At 35.6% G+C, this 22,863-nt stretch overlaps 1 protein-coding gene across 1 annotated transcript in view; it reads left to right on the top strand.

Annotated features, from left to right (window-relative positions):
- Positions 1-22,863, top strand: part of SNX14 (sorting nexin 14) — a 114,645-nt gene that overhangs the window by 28,940 nt on the left and 62,842 nt on the right. Inside the window, exons 6-13 of the mRNA XM_044675382.1 lie at positions 3,421-3,508; positions 6,784-6,868; positions 17,318-17,474; positions 18,083-18,158; positions 18,450-18,494; positions 18,603-18,683; positions 18,784-18,898; positions 21,058-21,213. Of these exons, the coding sequence (XP_044531317.1) occupies positions 3,421-3,508; positions 6,784-6,868; positions 17,318-17,474; positions 18,083-18,158; positions 18,450-18,494; positions 18,603-18,683; positions 18,784-18,898; positions 21,058-21,213 (803 nt within the window). The remainder of the gene's footprint in view (positions 1-3,420; positions 3,509-6,783; positions 6,869-17,317; positions 17,475-18,082; positions 18,159-18,449; positions 18,495-18,602; positions 18,684-18,783; positions 18,899-21,057; positions 21,214-22,863) is intronic.

Here is a 22,863-nt window from a genome sequence, read left to right as displayed (position 1 = left end):
AAAAGGCTATTAAGGCAACATGTGACCTCAATGGATCTGGTGACAAACTGAGCATCCATAAGGACCTATGGTTTTGTCACGGAAAAGAGTTTGTCCAAATTGTTTATGGACTTTTGTAATGGTATTTTCTCCAGTCTAGTCATAGGGGGAAGAGTACAAATAAAGACAGTGTACCAGAACATATAGCTAATGGTCAAAACACAGTAGCTGAAAATGACAGTGTAATGGAAGATATTAGGTTAGATTAATATGTGAACTTAAAAAAATAAAATTGAATTTTAAAGCAAATAATCAGCAAATACAATCAGCATGACAGGATACAGGCACTCAGTGTTAATAGAAGATTTACATGTGAGCAATCAATCTAAGAGCCCTTTTCTCCAATTCTGATAGCTTCGTTACAGAGACTTCTTCACTACCTGGAGAGGAATAAACTGAATAAACAGTTAACATCAATAAGGCATTGGAGTCTGAAAAGGCTTAAAATTCACCTCCAGACTCTTTAAGGTTCCTTCTCTTCCTGAGTATCATCATCCATCTAGATTCCTTTGGTCACACTTCTGGGGTTCCCCATACTGAGGGGGATTTCCGTACTGAGCATTGTGTGGATGAACCCAATATTGAATGTGTTGCAGAGACTGGGTAGAATCTCCATTCTGCAACTTGAGATTACTCAAGATATATTTCAGTTGTTTTTTTGGCGGGGAGTAATGGATAAATTTCAAAGTATCCAATTGGTACAAGTATTCCCAGGAATAGTAGTAAGAAAAGACATCCTAAAACTGTGGCAATGCACTGATTTTTCATAGAGTGGGTCATGCTTTTAAATCAAATTATTAAACCAGTTGCAATTCTACTTCCTCTTCAGAGGTGGTGCTACCCTAGTATGTACAGAGTAAAGTTAAAAGGTTTTGAAGAGTTATCATCTTTTGCCTCCCACCTAGGGGCAAAAATGCCAGGGAGAACAAAAGGGTATTTGAGTATAGAATATAGGGTACACCTGATGTTTGGGTCAGGAAACCAGAGCCTAATTTCTAAAAATCTGGCTTGCAATCCACTGAGCTATTAGCTGCTCCTACCCCTACCCCCCACTATGCTAGGTTTTAGGGTCTAGAGGGTGGCAAAGGAGACCCCTATGTGGGCTAAACCCTCAGTTTCTACCCTTTCAGCCAGGAGCATGAAAACTTTCAAGGTCAGTTTAAAATCACCTTGAAAACTAGAAGAGGGTAGATAGCATGGAAGAAGCCCAAGAGCTCCAGCTCAATTGTACTTCTTTGCTGTGCTGGGGGCTGTCTCAGCTGTTAGTAATATAAGGGAAATTTATACTTTGCCTTCTGTGCAGGAAAAACGCCTTGCTCAAAAGACATGGCAGGTGGGTGGTGGTTCTAGGCTCAACATGTATCCCCAGCCTAAATACTGCAAACCAAAGCAGGCAGGTGGAAAGCCACTTTGGGTCTCTGCCACTGGGAAGACTCCGAAGAGAGTTCCCCAAGGGGGAAGGCAAAAAGGGCTGTGGCAGGTGAGAAATGTGGTTTTCTCAAAATAATCTACTCCCTATATTTACTCAAAGGCTGTTTTAAAAGAAGGTCAAGGATTCTATCCCTTCGTGGCTCACCAACAATGTTAAATTTAAATTAATGTCCAATAACTCCAAGTATTATATTTTATAAAATTTATTAATAATCACTTGAAGTAGAAGAAATAAAAGAACAAAAGTAGAAAGCTAAGTAAAAAACACGTGGGTAAAATTCTCTTGTCTGACTCTCGCCCAACCTCAATAACCACCTTCCCAGGAAAAGAGAGAGAGAGGGGTGGGGTTACATCAAAATATAACCTCCCTATGTATATATGCACACACACAGTGTTTGCATTCAGCATAAGCACACAAATGGGATGCTGGGTAAGAGAGTCCTGGGGAGCAAATTCTAATTACACATATCTTTTCCAGCTGATCATCATCACTAGCTTTTCTACACCCTTTAATTTTCAGTCTTTTTTTTTTTTTTTTTTGTTTGAGTAAAACCTTACCTTCCATTTTCAAATCAATATTCTGTACTGGTTCCAAGGCAAGAAGAACCATAAGGGCTAGGTCAATGGGTATTGAGTGACTTGCTCAGGGTCTCACAGCTGTGTGTCTGAGGCCAAATTTGAACTTGGGAAAATGAATCTTCTGACTTGAGGCTCAGCACAGTATCCCCTGAACCACCTACCCATCCCCAAACTTTAGTGACTCTTGTTAAATATAAAATTCACTTGTCTGTATTCAAAACTCTTCCTGCCTTGGCCCCTTACTACCTTTCCAGGTTTTGATTTCTTTCTACAAAGTCTGATCTAGCCACACTGACCTGAGGATATAAAGGTACTATTAAGGAAGCCTGTGTAGTCATTCAGGTTTACAGCCTGACAATTATCTCTCTAAAACTCACCTCTCCAATGCCTCCATTATATAGAGTTGCCAAGTCTTAAATCAGTTCTGCCTCTGTAATATCTTGAGCATATGACCCTTTTCTCCACTTGTGCTAAATTAGGACCACATCACTTTTTGCCCAGACTATTATAGCCTTCTAATTGGGCTTCCTGTCCCCAAATCTTAATGTGTACCAATCCTTTAAGGCAGTCTTCCCATGGCACATTTCTAATATGTCATTCTCTGTCTCAGAAATCTTTAGTTGCTTCCTTTTTGCTTTGGGCAAAATATAAATGCCTCAGCCTGGCGTTTAAAGTTCTTCATGGTTTGCCTCTTGCCTATCTTAAAAAAACAAAACAAAAATGAACAAAACACCTTGCTTTCCATTTTAGCATTGATACTAAGTGTCAGTTCCATGGCATAAGATTAGTAAGGGCTAGGCAATAGGGGTTAAGTGACTTGTCTAGGGTCACACAGGAAGTGTCGGAGATCAGATTTGAACCTAGGACCTCCAGTTTCCAGACCTGGCGCTCTATCCACTGATCCACCAAGCTGCCCTGCCTCCTGTCCACCTTTCCAGTTTTATTTCCTATTGTTTTCTTTACATGTCCTAGATTTTTACAAACTTACTGCCACTATCTTCAACTTCTTATGTCCTATGTTTTAGAATTTTTATCTCTCTCACTTCTACCATCTAGAATCCCTTGATTCCTTCCAGGCTTAGTTCAAATGCTTTAGTCATCAAGAAACTTTTCTATATAGAGTAATTTCTGTTTTCACTTTAAGTGCTCGCCTTCAATTATTTTGTACTTATCTGTGCACATAAATTTTCTTTTTTCTCTTTTATCTCCTCACCTGTAATCTTAAGGGCAAACACTATTTTATTTATCTTGGTATCTGTAAGGCATAGTATGGTGCTGTTTCACAGTGGGTAATTTAAGTTGAATAATTTATGGTGAGTTGTAAGATTCTCCAAATTCCTAAAAGTATGCTTTTTTTGGGCCTACTCACAGGGATGTAACTGATGATGAGTCTTTTGTTGACGAGCTAAGAGTAACATTGCGGTTTTTTGCATCTGTTTTAGTCCGAAGAATTCACAAGGTATACATTTTTAGTGGGAACTTCTGGGTTTTATCTTAAGATTGCACCTTAATAATTTGTTACTTCCATTCTATATAAAATATATCGGATAATTATTCCCTTTTATTTTTATCAATTTAAATGTCCCTTCAGTCCTCTAGGATGAAATGCATGGTTAAAAGTGGTTCAGTTGTCCATTTTGAAATGAATTTTTTTAGTCTGGAGAAGGGGACAGTAGTGGGCCTGAAGGTTAGAAGACCTGAGTTTAGATATAGCCTCAGGCATTTTCTACTTGGATGGATAAGTCACTTAACCTTTAATTTTCCTCAGTTTGCACAGTTATAAAGTGGGGTTAATAATAGCACTCAACTTCTAGAGTTATAATGAAATTCAAATGTAGAAATATTTGAAAAGTGCTTAGCATAATGCCTGGCATATGGTAGATATATGAATACTAGCTATTACTAATATTACTAATAGCGGTTTTGAGGCAACTCTTATTTGACAGAGTGCTAGAAATTTAGGGAATAATTACAGGCAAAGAAGAAATTAAATTTTACTTTTTGCAGATAATGTCATGGTTTAATTGGATAATCCTAAAGAATCAACTAAAAATTAATTCAAATAATAACTTTAGTAAAATTACAGTATATAAAATCAATTCATAAAAACCATCAGTATTTTTGTATACAGAAAATTTAACTGGGAGAAATAGATAAATTCCATGAATAATAACCACAAAATGTATAAAATATTTGGGGTATCTACTTACCAAGGCACGTGCAGAAAATATATGAATAAAGCCATAAGACATTCTTTACAAAAATAAAGACATGCTTAATTGAAGTATTTGGAGGAATATTAATTGCTCATGGGTAGATTGAGCCTATATAATAAAAATGATAACATCACCTTACTTATTAATATGCCTATTCTGTGCCATAACAGTCAAATGACCAAAGGATTATTTTATCAAGCTGGGGAAAATAATAATTAAAATGATCTAGGAGGATAAATATTCAGTGATCTCAGTGGAAATAATGGAAAAAGTGGTAAGGAAAGTCATTTTGGGTGGAAGTTACCCTAAAGACATCATTTGCAAGATATATAAAGAATTGATTCATATAGAAGGAAATTCCATTCTCCAGGGCATAGCTGGTATTCATATAGTATCGTAAAGTTTATAAAGCACTCTACAAATATTATCTTATTTTATTCTCATATCAGTTCTGGGTGTTGCTATTATTATCCTTATTTTACAGATGAGGAAACTTGGGGCAGTCAATGCCACACAGCAAGCTAAGTTTCTGAGACTAGATTTGAACTGAAGTATTCCTGGCTACGGGTCCAGTGCTCTATCTACTGTACCACCTAGCTGGCCATATAAATAAGTGGTAAATGGATCTAAACAGGTGTTTTTTGAAGGAAGAAATCCAAGGTCTCAAAAGCTGTATGAAAAAATATTTCATATTGTTAGTAATTAGAGAAACAAAACTAAAGTAACTAAAATTTCACTTTATATCTGGTATTTTGGCAAATTTGGCAGAAAGGAAAATAACAAATATTGGAGGTGTTGTTGAAAGTAGATACATTAAATCCCTTAGTGGAGTTGTGAATTGGTTTAGCCATTCTGGAAAGCAATTTGGAGCTATGTCCTAAAAGTCACTAAATTAATACATACTTTTTTGACCCAGTGACTCAACTACAAGGCCTGTACCTCAAAGAAATCAAGAAAAGAGGGGAAAGATCCATATATAGAAAAATAATTATAGTACCTCTTTTTGTAGTGGCAAAAACCTGGAAACTAAGGGGGTCCTAATTAATTGGCAAAAGCTATATATATAAATTATAGTATATGAATATGATGGGATATTATTGAGTCATAAGAAATGAAATAAGGGATATTGTCAAAGAAACCTGGAAAGACTTGTGTGAACTGATGTATGAAGTGAACAAAGCAAGAAAACTTTTCATATACCAGCAACAATACTGAGAAGAAAAAGAGTTTTGAAAGCCTTACCCAACCACAATTCCACAGGACCTATGCAGAGAGGTGACAGACTCAAACTGTGAAACTAGACAAAATTTTTTTTAGACCTCCTTAATTTCTTAGAATAGATACAAAGGATTCATTCCAAGACAGAAGAGTGGTAAGGGCTAGGCAATTGAGATCAAATGACTTGCCTAGGGTCATATAGCTAGGAAGTATCTGAGGTCAGATTTAAATCCAGGACTTCCTGTCTCCAGGCCTGGTTCTTTATTCAGTGAGCCACTTAGCTACCTCCAACCATACATTTTTTGACATAACCATTGTGAGAATTTATTTTTCTTGTCTGCTTACAAGGGCTCTGTTTTTCTTTTCATTTTTCTTTTCAGTGTATGAGGAGGGTTGAGGAAGAGAGAGATTAGGATTGTGGCTCCCACAATTATAGAGTGAAATAAAAGTACAGCATACAGGTCAATATTTAAATTTTATACCTTCCTATCTCTCCAGGATGAGAAGGGAGCATAAAAAAGGCCAGAAGGAATCATAGACAGATATATTAGCTTTGAAAAACAAGTTCTAGACTTGCAATTTTCATTTATGATCTTCTCCTGTTCTAAAGTATATATGTAAATGTGCTTTTTATTTAGTGTTAAGATTTAAAAAAAAAATAGGATTCAGGATCTTTAGCCTGAGATAAATTTTAAGGGGAAAGTGATTGTTATCTTCAGATATTTGAAGGGTTTTCTTCTAGAAGAAAGACTAAACTTATTCTGCTTAACCCCAGATGACAGAAGTAGGCCCAATACATAGAAATGACAGTGGATCAGATTTTGGCTCAGCATAAGGAGAAATGATTAGTTTTGCTAAAAATGAAGACAGAACTTCTTTTGACATTACAGTCCTTCAATGGTATCTGTACTATTAAGGAAAATATGGCAAATATTTACTAGGAACCTATTATGTGCAAGACACAAGTTTATTGAGGGGAAGTTTGTGCTTCAGTTAGGGTTTTTGGGAGATTTCTAAGGGTCTTTGCAACTCTGTAATTTTTTAATTCCAGCAATTCAGATGTTCGTTTTTAAAGGAAATTTGAAAGATATTAATGATGCAAATAGTATATTACAGCCAATATGTTCTACGAATACATTTGGCTTTTAGAATCTTAGCGTGTTTGCTATGGTTATCTTAGTTTTAATATCTTAGCTGCAGTTATTCTTCCACATTTAGTATCTTAGCATAAGGTATTTTGCATTTGAATCTTAATGATAATTATGAAATATTTTACTTTGATTTAAAATTTCTTCTTTAGGTGGATATCCCAGCAGTTATAACGAAGAAACTGTTAAAAGCAGCAATGAAACACATAGAAATGATATCTAAAGCAAATCAAAAAGGTAACTCATTTTTCTTAATACAATTTGAACAACATTTTTTGAATTATCTTTTTTCCCTGGAATTTCCAAAATAATTATTGATATGTAAGAATGTTTACCTCTCTTCTTTTGTTTACAAACTTTGTGTGGCTTTAAAAAAAATCACATTGCCCTAATTTCATTCTGCAAAATTCCTTTTGAAATTATGAAATCTATTGTGTGCTTGCTTCTTTACAAAATTGACCTGCCTTATTTTGCATTTTAAAGGCAGATTAGCTCTTCAGATGTGAGATACTTCAAACCATAGATTAAAACAAATTGCATAGTATGTTGCTTTTTCATTTTTTAATAAAATAAATTTATATTAATTTTTACATCATCTTTATTTTCTCATTTATTTTTTGTTCTTGCCCCTTCTAGTTATCTATTATTCAAATAATATCATGAAATATTATTTTAAAGGAAAATAAAAGTCAAGCAAACAAGCAATATATTGAAAAATTATGATATTATATACAATGCTTCACACCCATAGTTCCCACTTATGCAAAGAAGGGAATGGAGGGGTGGTGTATCTTCTCAAGCTTCTTTGGGGCCAATCTTGGTCATTATAACTTTGTAGCATTCAGTTTCATTTATTTTGATGTTCTTACCATTTACCTTGTTTGTTACAACAAGTATTTTGTTTTTCTGGGGTAGTTTTAATTCAAATTTTGCAAGAGTTCATGTGACTTTTTTCATGGTTTTCTTTTTTCAATCTTATTCATAGTTTCTAATATTCCATTACATGTAGTAAAAGTTTTTTAGCTGCTCTTCAGTGAGTGAGCATATCATGTGCTTTTTAATAACAGCATTGAAACAAAAAAATTTGACTTGTGTACTTCTGTCGACCTATGTTATTATGAGAAGTGAATGCCTTCTTATTCTATGTGTTGTTTCCTGGCATGTTGATCTTGCATTGAAGATTCATCTTTTGTATTGGAATGAATAAAAGAATAAAAAAGCATTTAATATGCACATGCTGTATGCACTTGCAGTAAGCAATCAGGATATAAGTAAAAAAAGCAAGATGTCTCCAGTTTTTGGGAAGCAGACATTCCAGTAGGAGGAGACAACATATATTGAAGGAAAGGCCTAGGAGTCCTTAGAGTATAGTTCAAAGCTAATGGTAATGCATCTTCTTTAGTATCATTTCCATTGAAAACGCTGTACCTGTTTCTGATATTTAACCATTTGAAAGTACCAGGAACCTTTCTTTTTTAGGTCTTTAGTAGCTCTGGCTCCTAAGAGAGGTGGGAATTGCTATAGTTGGAGAGGCTTGGGAAAGGCTCTATCTGCACAAGGGTGATTCCTTTCTCTGATGGTAGGGGGGTTTGGCTGCTACCAGGGTTGGTGATCTGGCAAGGTTGTGCTTACCCGTGTAATGTAGGTGTGATGTGGGTTCTATAGGAGCAGCCAAGGACCTAGGCAGATGTTGTTGTTGGAATATGAAGGGAAGGGAATCACAAACCAAGGCTGTATGAGAGTTAGATAACCTCCCACAGCAGCTGGGTCAGGCCACCTTTAAGCCCAAGATTCTGTGCTAATAGGCCCACAGCTTGGAACCAATCTAGCCAAGACAGTTAAAAATATCTCCAACAAGCTGATTGAAACTTCCTGAAACCTCAAATTGGAAATGGATAACTATCTTGGAGTGGCCTGTTGAACTAAGCTGTAACGTGGATCTGACTGCTATTAAGGATGGTTGATGGTAGGTAAGCAAGGCTCCAAGACTGTTTAGGCTCAAGGTTAAGCGGGGTTTATTTGGAAATAATCCATTTCCATCAGTTAGTGATAGTAACAGAGATGTGAGGTGTCTATTTTATAAGAATTTCTCACTTTGATGATGGCTTTGTTTGAAGCAGGCATGGTGGTCTGTGGGACTGTTTGTCCTGGAATGTCTCCATCATAGCCTGAAGGGAAGTGGTAGTCAGGGTAATAGCAGTGATTTGACCTGCTTCTGTCTTGCCCTCACAATTCTTTGATTAGTTGATGGCACTAGTTAAGGAGTCCTTTTTCCACAAGGTTTTCTTCCTTGCATGATTATGAAGGTTGGACTAGAAATAAGACATGACAATTAGAAGTCCTTTTTGACTCTTCAAACATTTTATGTACTTCAGAGCAACAACTGAGCTATTTACCTATTATCTCTCACTTTCAACATGAGTGGCCAACTTCCTTTTCTGAACATTAATGATTGTAATGTCTTTAATTGGTAATATATTTCACCTTTCTTTTTATTTGCCATATATCACTCCATTGCCTTTTTAGGTCATTTGAAATAAATTTTATGATTTATTCTTATTCAATTGTTTCTATAGAAAAGATAAGTAAGGGTAGTGGAGACACCAGAGATATTATAATAAAACTAGGTGATTGTGGGTACACACACTGGGGTTTATGAGAGACTAGAACTGGACATGGAGACCAGAACAGCCAAGCTGCTTCTAACTGACAAAGGGACAGTTGATCAACTGTCACCCTGGGCCAGAGGCTTTGAATCCAACAGGCAAGGTAACAGGTTATAACTGGTTTTAATTATGAACAACTAAAAGGTGGGATAGGGATGTCTACTCTAAACCCTTAAAACCTAATGACAAAACCCACAGGGAAAGGGGAGGACTTATTTCTACACTAACTTAGTGACCTAAACAGGCAGGGCCCAAGGAGCAGTGGAGTCTCTAGAAGGCTGAATTAATCCTGGTGCCAGCCAGTCTTGAATCAGCACAGCTATGGATCAGAGGGGTGTCTTTGAGGGTTCTCACAGCTTTCCAAAGAGGTTCACAGGATGCCAAAATCCTAGGGGTCCAAGATATCCAAGAAGAAAGAGTATGCTTGAGAAACTGTCCACCAGATCCCAAACTTCTCCTCTTCTTGGTGCAGCTCTGTTGTTGCTGGAAATCCACCTCCACTCAGGATCCCAAGGAAATCAGGAAGCAGGGTCTGAGATCTCCCTGGGCTGGCAACAGTTTTCCCACCACTAATGGAGTCTCTCTCCCAGGGCACACACACTTCCTCCTCCTTCATTCTATCCTAGAATGCTCTAGGCTTCCTGCTAGGTCAACCTTAACACCTAATCAATAACTAATCTTCCTCACAACATTTCTGACACTTCATGACCCTACTTGGAATCTTCTTAGTTAAGTTACTTGAATAGTTTGCCATTTCCTTCTCCAGCTCATTTTATAGATGACTTTCCTATGATCACACAGTTGGTAAGTGTTTGAGTCCAGATTTGACCTCAGGAAGATGAGTCTTCTTGACTCCAGGCCTGTCTCTAGCCACTATGTAATGTAATCTAGCTGCCTTTTGTGATGTGTAGCCTTTCATAATTCTAAGCAAAATGATGATCCATGATTCATAACCATTACTGGAAGAAGATCAGCATTAAAAGTATGATTTGATTATAGGGAACATCTTAGGATTGTCAAAAATGCTACACAAGTTTCCAAATTTAGTTCATCTCATTCATTTCCTCTTATGTAATTTTGGGCCTGGTTCATTCATTGTGCATTTGTAGTACTTATGGAAGATAGAAATACTGATGGATGAAGTTAGTGGGTTGTCAGTAAACATGTATTAAGCTAGTTCCAGGCATTGTGCTAGGCACCAGGATGCAAATCCGTAAAGGAAAAATTTTTTGCCCTCTAGATGTTTATAATCTAATGGAGGAAGACCAAATGCAAAACTAAAACTAAATAGTGGATGCATGCCACCCCTCCTCCCCAACAATGTATTAAAAGCATGGTATAGAAGTCAATCAGAGAAGTCCCAAAATAGTGCAGTCAAGTGAGAAATGAGATGTTCTTACCTTAAATTGAGGCTTGGAGTTCATGACCTCCTACCTTCCAAAGAGGCAGGGATACTAGTTGAGTTAGATTTCCAGGGCTTATGAGTTCTTACAGGATGATGTAATCCAAATAATGAACTTCCTGGGGCATGGTAGAGAAGTCCCAAAGTAGTACTGCTAAGAGATAAATGAGTATATGCCTCCCTGATTTTTGCCTTACTAATGTTATAAGATTCTTTGAACAAAGAGGGTTCTGTAGTTGTATTGAGTAAAGGATTTTATATATTTTGAACATTTGCACTCATTTTATTATACCAAGCCAGTGTTTACTTTTTTGTTAGTCAATAAACACATTGGGTTCTTACATTCTCTTAATTTTTCTATCACTTGTGTTGTTGTGAAGATTAAAAAAAAAAGATGCCATTCACCGATAGCTCCCTCCTCTCTCCTTCTCATGCCATACCACTCAGTTACCTTCAGCTATCTCTTTCATTCTTTTTTTTATTTTTATTTTTTTATTTTAAACCCTTAACTTCTGTGTATTGACTTATAGGTGGAAGAGTGGTAAGGGTGGGCAATGAGAGTCAAGTGACTTGCCCATGGTCACACAGCTGGGAAGTGTCTGAGGCCGGATTTGAACCTAGGACCTCCCGTCTCTAGGCCTAGCTCTCAATCCACTGAGCTACCCAGCTGCCCCCTATCTCTTTCATTCTTCTTTTACATGAAGAGGTGGTCTTGCTTCTTGTCAAGGCAAACCTCTAAATAAACAAGTATTCCCATTATACACCCTAGCAGAATGGCTTCTCTTTCATTCCTGTTTTTTAGCTTATCCTTATTATCACCCCCTTATAATCTTCTGCTTTCTTACTACCTATAAACACATCCATGTCTTGCCCAATCCTTAAAAAAACAACCCTCACTTGAGCCATCTGTACCTATCATCTTTATATCTCCTTCCTTTTGTTGTCAGATTCTTTGAAAAGCCTGTTCACATTAGATACCTCCACTTGTTTTCCTCTCACCCATTAATGTTTCTCTAGGCTGGTTTGTGATTTCATCATTCAATTGAAATTACTCTCTCTAGTTATTATTTAATCTCTTAATTGCCAAATCTAATGACCCTTTCTCAGTCCTCATCCTTCTTGACCTCTCTGTTGCCTTTCACACTCTTGATAATCTTCTTTTCTTTGATTCTGTCAACTCTGTTTTCCTGATACATTTCTCTTGATTCTCTTCTTAGTTGTCTGGCTGCTTCTCAGTCTCATTTATTGAATCTTTAGGTCATGCTTGGTAGAATCTAGACAAGATTGGGGAAGACTTGGTCATATTTGAAGACAGAAGAGAAGGAACAGAGGGAGAGATTAGAGATTAGAGGGGTTGATGATTTGGGGTCAGTCTGCTGGAGAAGATGGCAAATATAAATGAGCTTGCTGTGGCAAGGAAAAGGGCCATCTGTATAGACTGGGGAAAAGGAGGAAAAAATGAGAGATAATAAAAGATTTTGGGATGAAGGAAAACAGCAAATGGTCCATTTTCTCATTAAAATGTGAGGCTTGAGGAGAGAAGATTTGGAACAGGTTCTGTGGGGGATGAGATAAAATAATTATTTAGGAAGGAATAAAAATAATTCCTTCCTAAATTGGTAGTGTACTAGGTTTCATTCTATGTCCTGTTCTCTTTTATAGCATGTGAGTCATGTGAAAACAGAGTCCTGACCCTCAAAGAATTCTGATTGTAATGGGCAAGACAACATGCAAAAAATTATATATTCCCCCCTTCCCCCCCCCACACACACAGTGTATTAGCAGTCAGAGGAGGGGGAGAGACAAGGAAAGACTTCCTATGAAGGTGCAATTTGAGCTGAATCTTGAAAGAAGCCAGAGAAACTGGAAAGCAGAGGTGAGGAGTAGGGCATTGCTGGTATGAGAGACAAATGGGGAAAGAACACATAATCTAGAAATGGAGTATTGTGTGTGAAGTACAGCAGAAGGCCACTGTTGTGGACAACAGGGGAGTAAGGCATTAGAAGATTAGAAAGACAGGAAGAAGTCAGATTGTGAAAGACTATATCATCCCAAGAGACAATTTTATGTGTGGTTCTAAAGGTAATAAAGAACCCCTGGAGTTTATTATAAATAGAGGTGATAACGTGATCAGATTTGTACTTTAGGAAAATCACTTCACCAAGGTGATTAGAGGATCCATTGAAATGGGAAGAGATTTGAGGTAGAAAGACCTACAGGAATAGAGGTGATAAAAGGACCTATCTCAGGGTGTAAGTAGAAAGGGACATATACAAGAGATCTTGTTGAAGTCAAAACAATAAAAATTGCCAGTGGATTGGACATTTAAAGCCAAAGGGAGTGAGTAGTAAAGAATAACAGTGAGGTTATGAACTTTGGGTGACTGAGTGGATGGTAATACCCTTGACAATAATATAGAAGTTTGGAGGAAAGGAAGGTTTGAAACAAAAGATAGTGAACATCCAGTTCAAGTTGTCCAGGACACATTGATATGAAACTAGAGGTCAGGAGAGAGGTTAGGGCTGGATAAATAGACCTGAGAATCATCTGCACAGAGATATCTGAATCCATGGGATTATATTGGTAACCAAGATTGTATGTAGAGCGGAGAGAAGACAAGAGGGTTAGGTTTAGTCAAACATTAAGTGCCTACCATACATGCACTATGCAAGGTATTGAGGATACAAAGAAAGGCAAAAGATAGTTCTTATTGTCAGAGGAGCTCGTTGTCTAGTGGAGGAAGACAACCCAGGGTTAGGAGGTACAGATGAAGAGTGAGTTGTAGACTTGATGTGACCTTGTAGGAAGATAAGGGCCCTGGGCGGCATGATGAAGTCCAGGCAAAAGATGAAGAGAAGACTGCCCCACTTAAATTAAATAGTGTATCTGTGAGAGCTCTTCACTCTTTATCCTCTTCAGTTAGAAGTGGCAGGTATTGATAAGGCATGAATTCCAAGGTTGATATGATTTAGGAGGAAATCCTAGAGAGACATCTTGGGTAGTGGATTTGATCTGAATGAAGAATCTTTAAAGGAAACTGAGGAATTGCCAGACTAGTACAAGGAAAATCAGAAGAGAGCACTGTCATGAAAACCCAAACATTATAACTGTCCTCAAGAATCTAAAGAGGCAGCTAGGGGGCTCAATGGATAGAGAGCCAGGCCTGGGGTTGGGAGGAACTGGGTTCACATCCAGCCACAGACACGTTTGAAGTTTGTGACCCTTAATCCTTGTTTGTCTAGCTCTTGTCCTTCTGTTTCAAGAGTTCCTACCAAGACAAAAGGTAAGGGTTTAAAAAAAAGCCAAAAGCTCTGTCACATGAAGGAAGGATTAGACTTATTTTGTTTGACTGTAGCAGAATCAAGAACAGTTCCAAAAAACTTCCCAACAATCTAGATGGGGAAATATCTAGGTGAATGGTGTGAACTTCAAAAAAAGTTGCCAAGTGATGGCACCAGAGTATCTGGAAATGATATTGAGGAGCAAAGAACTCTGATGATTCCTTCTTTTGAGCTATTTTGACTCTGGGGGCATTTGAGACTGTAGACAAAGACAAAGTGTTTTCCAAGAAGTGCTTGAAATTAAAGTATGAGAAGAACTCCAGGATGAAAAGTAGAAGAGAATAGGAGCTTGGGCGGGGGAAAGTGGAAGATGCCTAACACAGTGATATTTTTAGCAGAGATCCCAAAATACAGCATCAAAAGTCTTACTAGTACTGTTTATACAGATAGAGTGATTTGACTAAAATTTAAATTTTGGTCAATTTTAAATTAATTGATTATTTAATTGTTTCCACTCATTATGAATGTAGAATTCAGAATCCAAAATCACCAGAAAATGTCATTTTGGATTCTTCTGACAACTCATGTCAACTAAATTTCATAATACTGTTTCTTAGTTTATGATTAATGGAATGTGTAATTGAAATTCTATTGAATGGTGAAGATTCTTTTTCTTTTGGTAAGGATAATTCATAAGTTTAAATCATAATGAATTTTGGTTTATAAAACTCTTTCCTCAACAATATTGTGAGGTAAGGAGTGATAAAATTATCCCTCATTTTACAGATAAGAAAACAGGCCTACTTAGGTCAAGTTGGTGATCTCTTAGTGTCAGAGCTTGAATTTATCCTAGGGTACATTTAATTGATGATGAATTAGATATACCTTTTTTTACAGAATTTCCTTGTCTTTGTATGGATTTATTCACTGAAATTGTACCTTTTTGTTAGGAGCACAGAAATGAGGTAGTAATTTTTAAACTCATAACTTCATCTAAAAATATCCAACAGTCATCTTTTTGAAAAGTGTTATTAACATTGAAAACTTTTTGTGCCTTTTGTATTTTGTCATTATATTTCTTTCCTTCTCCTCCTCCTCTTCACTGAACCTTTCCTTGTAACAAGCAAAAATAGTTAAAGAAAACCAACCTACCAAAGATTTTAGCTAGTAGCATATGCAACATTAAACTGCTCCATCCACCAAAAAAAGTGAGGTGTATTTCATCATTCATTCTTGACCTTGCATTTAATTTTAGTTCAACTGACTTCTGTTGTAGTTATAATACACATTATATCATCATTTACATTGTTCTCATTAATACTTGGTTTGCTCTGCATTGGTTTATGCAAGTGTTCCATATTTCTTTGAAAACTGCATATTTTTTGTTTCTAATGGCACACTACTATTCCAGTGCATTCATAAGCCACAATTTGTTCAACCATTTCCCAGGAAGAAAACCCATTTTTTTCCTACTTTTTAATTACCAAAAAAAGTGCTGTAGGCAATATTTTCATATAATTGAGTTTTCTTTCTATATTTCATCTCTTTGGGGTATTTGTCTAGAGGTTAGGTCAGCCACATCATGAATAATTTTGTAAATTTCTTTACATAATTTGAAACTATTTTCTAGAAATTAGGGGCCAATTAACAGCCTTATTGATAATGTTTAGCGTTTAGAATTTCCCATGGTCATTTCAACACCGACAATTTCAATTTTGAAAAATTGCTGGTTATGAAGTTGTTTTTATTTATTTATTAAAAAAATTTTTTTTCTAAGCCCTTACCTTCCATCTTGGAATCAATACTGTGTATTCGTTCCAAGGCAGAAGAGTGATAAGGATAGGCAATGGGGATCAAGTGACTTGCCCCGGGTCACACAGCTGGGAAGTGTCTGAGGTCAGATTTGAACCTAGGACCTCCCATCTCTAGGCCTGGTTCTCAATCTACTGAGCTACCCAGCTGCCCCCTATGAAGTTGTTTTAATTATCTCTCTCTTCTTATTAGTGATTTAGAGCATTTAAAAAACATAGCTATTCTAACTTGCATTTTTTTTTGAAAACTCTTAGATCATATATTTTTGTAGCCATCTTTACATTTTAGAAGTCAGCAATTTACCTTCCTTCTTGGGAATATTGGAATTTTATTTCACTTTAGGTGGCATGCAGTTATTTGCCTGTACATTAAGGTAGTTGCTTTAAAAACTTGTAAGTGGTTGATTCATTTAAGTTATCATTTAAAATTTTTAATTAACATCTTTTGTTTCTATATCAGCCCTTGTAACAAAGAAGAAAAAAAGGCTGTTTAACAAAACGTTTAGTCAAAGAACATGTCAGCTCAGACTGACAGTAAATGTAGTGTATCACATCCATAGTTGTCCAAAAAAAGGAAAGGGGATAGCTTTTCTCAACTCTTTTCCAAGGCTCCCTTTGGTCATTATCATTACAGTCAATTAGGCTGTGTTTATTTCTTCTTTTTACAGTGTTGTCATTGTGTGTATCATTTTCCTAGTTCTGCTTACTTCACTCTCCTTTAATTCATATGCCTTCTTATGCTTCTCTGAACTTTTCATATTCATCATTTCCTATAGCACAGCAAAAGTTAATTACATATTTGTTCCAATATTTGACTATTCCTTTATTGATAGTTACCTATTTTGTTTCTAGTTCTTTGTTATTACTTACTAATTCTTTCATCTATTTATCCATTTATTTATTTAATAACTCATGCATTTATTTATTTATTTATTTGTTTGTTTGTTTGTTTGTTTGTTTATTATCCCTTAACTTCTGTGTATTGACTTATAGGTGGAAGAGTGGTAAGGGTGGGCAATGGGGGTCAAGTGACTTGCCCAGGGTCACACAGCTGGGAAGTGTCTGAGGCCGGATTTGAACCTAGGACCTCTCGTCTCTAGGCCTGAGCTACCCAGCTGCCCCACTGACTAATTCTTAAATCAATGTTTAGCAAACTTTTTGTTTTAACTTGTAACTCTGTGATACAATCAACAACAGTTCTGCCATCCAGTTCAAATCTTGGGAAGACAATCATAGTGTCTGACTACATTTCTGATCTTAGGAATTTTCAAGTTATTTGGTATTTATGTAAATATTTTTATACTAGAGATTGTCTTATTCCACTTTAATTGATACATTTTTCTTTATCTTTAATGTATGAAAAAATACTAGTTATTAGCATGCTGCATGTTTAGGGTTTGGGGTTAGAATATTATGGATCAAATAAGAATCAAAATTTGAGATTTTTGTAGTTGTAGTTTTTATTCTTCTGGGGAACTGGCTAAGGTTGCTTAAACTAATACTGATTTTTTTATCTTTCTTTATAGTAAAAAATGCAGAGTTTTTACAACAAGCTGCTTTAGAGGAATATGGGCCAGAGCTTCATGTGGCTTTGAGAAGTCGAAGAGATGAGTTACACTATTTGAGGAAACTTACTGAATTACTCTTCCCTTATATTTTGCCTCCTAAAGCAACAGATTGCAGGTATTGGGAGTTTCATAACAATATTTGCATATTCTTTTCCTCATTGTATGTTGCTATTTCTGATCATGGTAGTCATAGAATATAGTTAGAGATTGGCCTAAACATTTTTTAGTTTCAAAACATTCATCAGATCCTAAGATACCAATTTAGGTGTTAGATTTGAATGGTATTTGCCTTATTGTTGATATCATTGCACTCTTAATCAAAGAAAAAGCTATTAATTAAAATGAATTTGTGTTGGTAAGATAATCATTTTATTCTCAAATGGTTAGAAACATTTTAAGCAACTCTATAGACAATAGGCACTCTGTTACTAGACCTAAGAAACATTCTAAAAAGGTCTTCTTCATATGTCCTGGCAGGATTATGTTTAAAACACCAAAGGGAGATCACTATCTAACTTTTCTTTAACAGTTTACATGGGATATTCCACAATTTGTCTTTATAATAAGCTTCCTTAGCTCATTATAAAAGAAGATTTACTTTTTAATATTTAAACTATTTACTATGATGGAAATAATTTTCTGTTAGATGTTCATTTCTAGCACATTGTGGTCCCAAATTGTGTCACAGTTATATAACTATTCTTTTTTACTTCTTTTTTCCAGATCACTGACTTTACTTATAAGAGAGATCCTGTCCGGTTCTGTTTTTCTTCCTTCTTTGGATTTCCTAGCTGATCCAGTAAGATTGAAGCACTAAAACTGTATTAAAAGTTTTATTCCCTGTGTCAGAGTAATATTTTTTGCACATCTTCTGCAAAGAATGAGAGACATGTTAGCATAGTTCTTTAGAAAATTGTCCCTTTGTGGCACAAAACTGAAAATGTTTTGCCACTGTTTCATTTGTTTCTTAATTAGATTGACATAGAAACTTTCATAATTTGAGATGTCTTCCAGAATTCTGGGCAGAATACAGTGAATTTTCAGCTTATTCTTTTTTGTTATGGCAACTTATGTTTTTATTTCCCATTAGGATACTGTGAATCATTTACTTATCATCTTCATAGATGACAGTCCAGTGAGTATTGACAATTTTAGAAAGCATTTCAAATTGTATTGCATTTTATTTTATATTAACCAAAGGAAATAAAAATTTTATTGAATTCGTTCATTCTCTTTTTTGTAGCCTGAAAAAGCAACAGAACCTGCTTCCTCTTTGGTTCCTTTTTTGCAGAAATTTGCAGAGCCTAGAAATAAAAAGCCTTCTGTAAGTAGGGAAAGTACTTTCATTTGCAACAGATTACTTTATTGCTTTGAATGTAAAGAAAAATTACAAAGTATTTGACTCTCTTACACCTTGTTTCAAGGTACTGAAGTTAGAATTGAAGGAGATTAGAGAACAGCAAGATCTTTTGTTTCGCTTCATGAATTTTCTGAAACAAGAAGGAGCAGTACATGTGTTACAGTTTTGTCTGACCGTGGGTGAGACTTACCTTTGTGCTTACTGAATATGCTTTTTAACTTTAAAAAAAATTGTTTTTTGAGTGAGCAGGTAAGATTTTGTTACAAAGGTACTCCACTTGTGTATCACTGAAATGTTGTAAATTACTATATCACTCATCTCTTTTTCTGAAGTGCACACTTCTGTATATTAAGATTTGGCCTGTAACTAGCTATAACCAAATCTTGTTAGAAAAAGAAAACAAACCATTACATCAAAATATTCAATATGATTAAAAAAATACGCATATATGTCCAAGATTCTAAGAGGTAGTGTTTTGATAATTTTGCCATGGCATAATTATCTTTTATAGGAAAAATTCAGTCATAGAATGCTTTCTTTCAGTCTTTCCAATAGAATTAACCTTTCCTTTTAATTCCCTCAAGGAAAATAGCAATGTTTTGGTTCTTTTACTATCAGGAAAATGTTAATTGAAGGAATAGAGGAGAGTACCCTTAATTATAACATTCAGTAATATTTAAAATTTTATTTTCCTTATGGGGTAAAATGTGGAATGGTGTTGGAAAGAGTTAACTTTGGAGTTGGGACTTGGATTGTGCCTTTGTTTCTTCCATTGGAGCCCAGCTCACAATCCAGCAGTTTAACTTGTGTGGTCTCATAATGCACTTAAACTTTCATTTCTTCATTTGTAAAATTAAGAGGTTACACTAGATTATTGGTTCTTTCAAGCTCCAAAAGACTTTGATCTTGTGGATAGAATATGACTTTTTATTGGCTTTTGGTTATAGGGAAAAGATAAAGCAACATTGGGCAACATTTGGGAGAAATTAAAGACTTTTTTTTTACCCTTGGCAATACCACAAACAATTATTATATAGATAAGGATTAGATAAAAACATTTTTGTGCTAGAGGAGTTTGTTACATCCTGATCCAATTGGTGACCACCTTAGTAGAATAGGACTTTGCTTATTTTATAGCAAAATCTTTTGTTCACAATAATTTTGTTGGTTGTGCTCATTTTTTAAAAAAGGCCATTGACTTAAAGATGGTAATTTCATTACAGTAAAAGTTTTGCAATAGTATTTTTGTTAACAGGATTTAAAAACCTGTAGCTCATTTTCACGTTACATTAAATTGTAACATTCAGTTATTTAACTGGTGAAGGGCACACCTGGAATGTCAGTTACTGGGGAGGCTGAGGCTGTTGGATTTCTTAAGCTTGGGTATCTTGAGATACAGTAGACTATCTTGATTGTGTATCTGCACTAAGTTTGACATTAATGTTGTGAGCCCCTGGGAGCAAGAGTCACACCAGATTTTGTCAGGAGGGGCAAATGGCCCAAATTGCAAATATAATAGATCAAAACTCCTATGGCTGTCATTACTGGGATTTGTCTAGTGAGTAGAACTTACATTCTTTGTCTGAAAGAGATGGGGAGACCGTATCTTTTAATTTAAAAAAAAATTCCCCAAACTATTATTTGACATTGTTTTTTAACCATTATCCTTTTTTTTCTCTACACTTTCTGAAACCCCATTAGTCCTTGCAAAACCTAACTTTTAAAAGTTTAATTCTGATTTGAGGAACTTTGAGTCAATGTTGATTTTTGAGGGGGGAGGCATTTAATTAATTAATTTTGAATATTTTTCCATGGTTACAAGATTCATGTTCTTTTCCTCCCCTCTTCCACCGCCCACTCCCACCCCCCATAGCCATTGTGGAGTTCCACTGGATTTTGAGTCAATGCTGAGAAGTTCCTGCTCCCTTTTCAAACGTAATGGTTTTTGCAGCTTTCTTTGGAAACTAGCTTTTTGAAATTGTCTTTTTTTGTTTGAGTGAATTAAGTTAATTTCTTATTTATAGAGATTGGCAGTATTTTAAATAAATCATACCTTATATTATTTGAGGAAAGGCTGGTATTTTTTACCTTGTCATTTAAATTGTGTGTGTGAAATTGGACAACTCATAATATTTTATAGATATTTGTTCATTTATTTCAAGTGTATTAGATGTTTGGATGATCAGCTGATTTTTGTGTCTTCATTCAGGTGTTTTGTCATATAGACAAAATAAAAAATCTGATCAGTTGTCACAGTTAAGATTTTTATGTTATGTGCTTAAATGTTATTTGGTAAATAGAGTGATTCCTTTTTCTCTGCCTTTTCCTAATATACCAGAGGAATTCAATGACAGAATTTTGAGACCAGAGTTATCAAATGATGAAATGATGTCTCTTCATGAAGAGGTGAAGAAAATATATAAAACCTATTGTTTGGATGAAAGTATTGACAAAATTAGATTTGATCCTTTTATTGTGGAAGAGATTCAAAGAAGTAAGTCTTTAATGATAATATATAGAGTTTTGTAGTTTTTGAGATTTATTTCTTCAAAATAATTCTATTAAGAAACTTTAGTAAGAAATTATATAAAATCAGATTATACAAATCCAGTTCCACTTGAATCTGAGTCTAGATCCCAGCTCTTCTCCTGACCATTGTTCTTTCCACTAACCAAAAGCCAATTAATTGTAATATTCTATCCACGAGGTCAAAGTCTTTTGGAGCTTGAAAGAACCTTCGATCTATTCTACCCGTAGAATTTTACAAATGATGAAATGAAAGCTCAAGTGTCAATTTAAATTTCTGTGAGAACCCTCACTTGATCCATCCAATTCACTATCTTCTTATATCATGTATTCTCTATTTTAATTCTAAAGTCCTTGAGAAAGCACACTGCAACCATTTCCTAGACATCAACTCACTCTTTTCTGCAGACACTCTGCAATCTGGTTCCCACCTTAAGCATTTAGCTAAAACTACTTTCTACAGTTTTCAGTCTCGTAATTGCCAAATCTAATGTATTTTTTCTCAGTTATGATCTTCTTTGACTTTTCTTCAGTATTCAGCATGATTGATCATATTTTTCCTTTTTTTTTTGTCCTCACCTGTGTACGCATTTGTGATACTATTCTTTTTTGATTCATTTTTGATCTCTCGAACTACTTCTTCTGTTCCCATTTCTGGTCCTTCATCCAGGTCATGTCCACTAACCATTGGTATTCACAGAGACTCTGTCCTGGGGCCCTCTTCTTCTTTTTTTCTTTTTTCCATATGTACCATTACTTTGGTGATCTCAGCAGATTTTATATGTTCAATTAGCATCCCTATGCAGATGATTCCCAGATATGTACATCTAGGCCTAGCTTCTCCTATGTGCTATAGTCACTCATTGAACATCTGCCTCTTGGACATCTCAAACTGGATGTCCTATAAACATCTTGAACTCAATCTATCCAAAATAAAACTCATTATTTTCTCCAAACCTCTGCCTTTCCAATTTTGTTATTGTTGTTGGATAGTACCTACATCTTATCAGTCATCTAGGCTTAGGACCTCAGGGCCATCCTCAGCTCCTCAGTCTCTCTTACCCCTAGACTTATCCTTTGCCAAATCTTGCCATTTCTACCTCTATAGTGTCTCATGTATATATTCTTTTACTTCCATTCAGATAGCCATAATCCTTTTTAAAGCCCCCTTACCTCTTATCTAGACTACTGAAATGGCCTGCTGACTGGTCTTCCTGCCTCATATCTTTTCATTATTCCCATCCATTCTCCACTCCACTGTCATGGTGATTTTTCTAAAACATAGGTTTGACCATGTTGCCACTAGCCAAGCCAGTGAGCTCTCGTGGCTTCCTGTTATTTCTTTTATTTTTTAAAAATTTTTTATTTTTAGAAAAATTTTCCATGGTTACATAATTCATGTTTTTACTTTTCCCTTCACCCCCACTCCCCAGTCATAGCTAACTTGCATTTCCACTGGTTTTAACATGTGTGGTCAGTCAAAACTTATTTACATATTATTGATAGTTACATTGGTGTGGTCTTTTCGGGTCTACATCCCCAATCATGTCCTCATCAAACCAAGTGTTATAGCGGTTGTTTTTCTTTTGTGTTTCCACTCCTGTAGTTCTTCCTCTGA

Source organism: Gracilinanus agilis, chromosome 4 (genome assembly GCF_016433145.1).
Source record: "Gracilinanus agilis isolate LMUSP501 chromosome 4, AgileGrace, whole genome shotgun sequence".
NCBI lineage: Eukaryota > Metazoa > Chordata > Mammalia > Didelphimorphia > Didelphidae > Gracilinanus > Gracilinanus agilis.
Note: the sequence above shows the minus strand (reverse complement) of the source record. Positions and strands in the feature narration are given on the sequence as shown.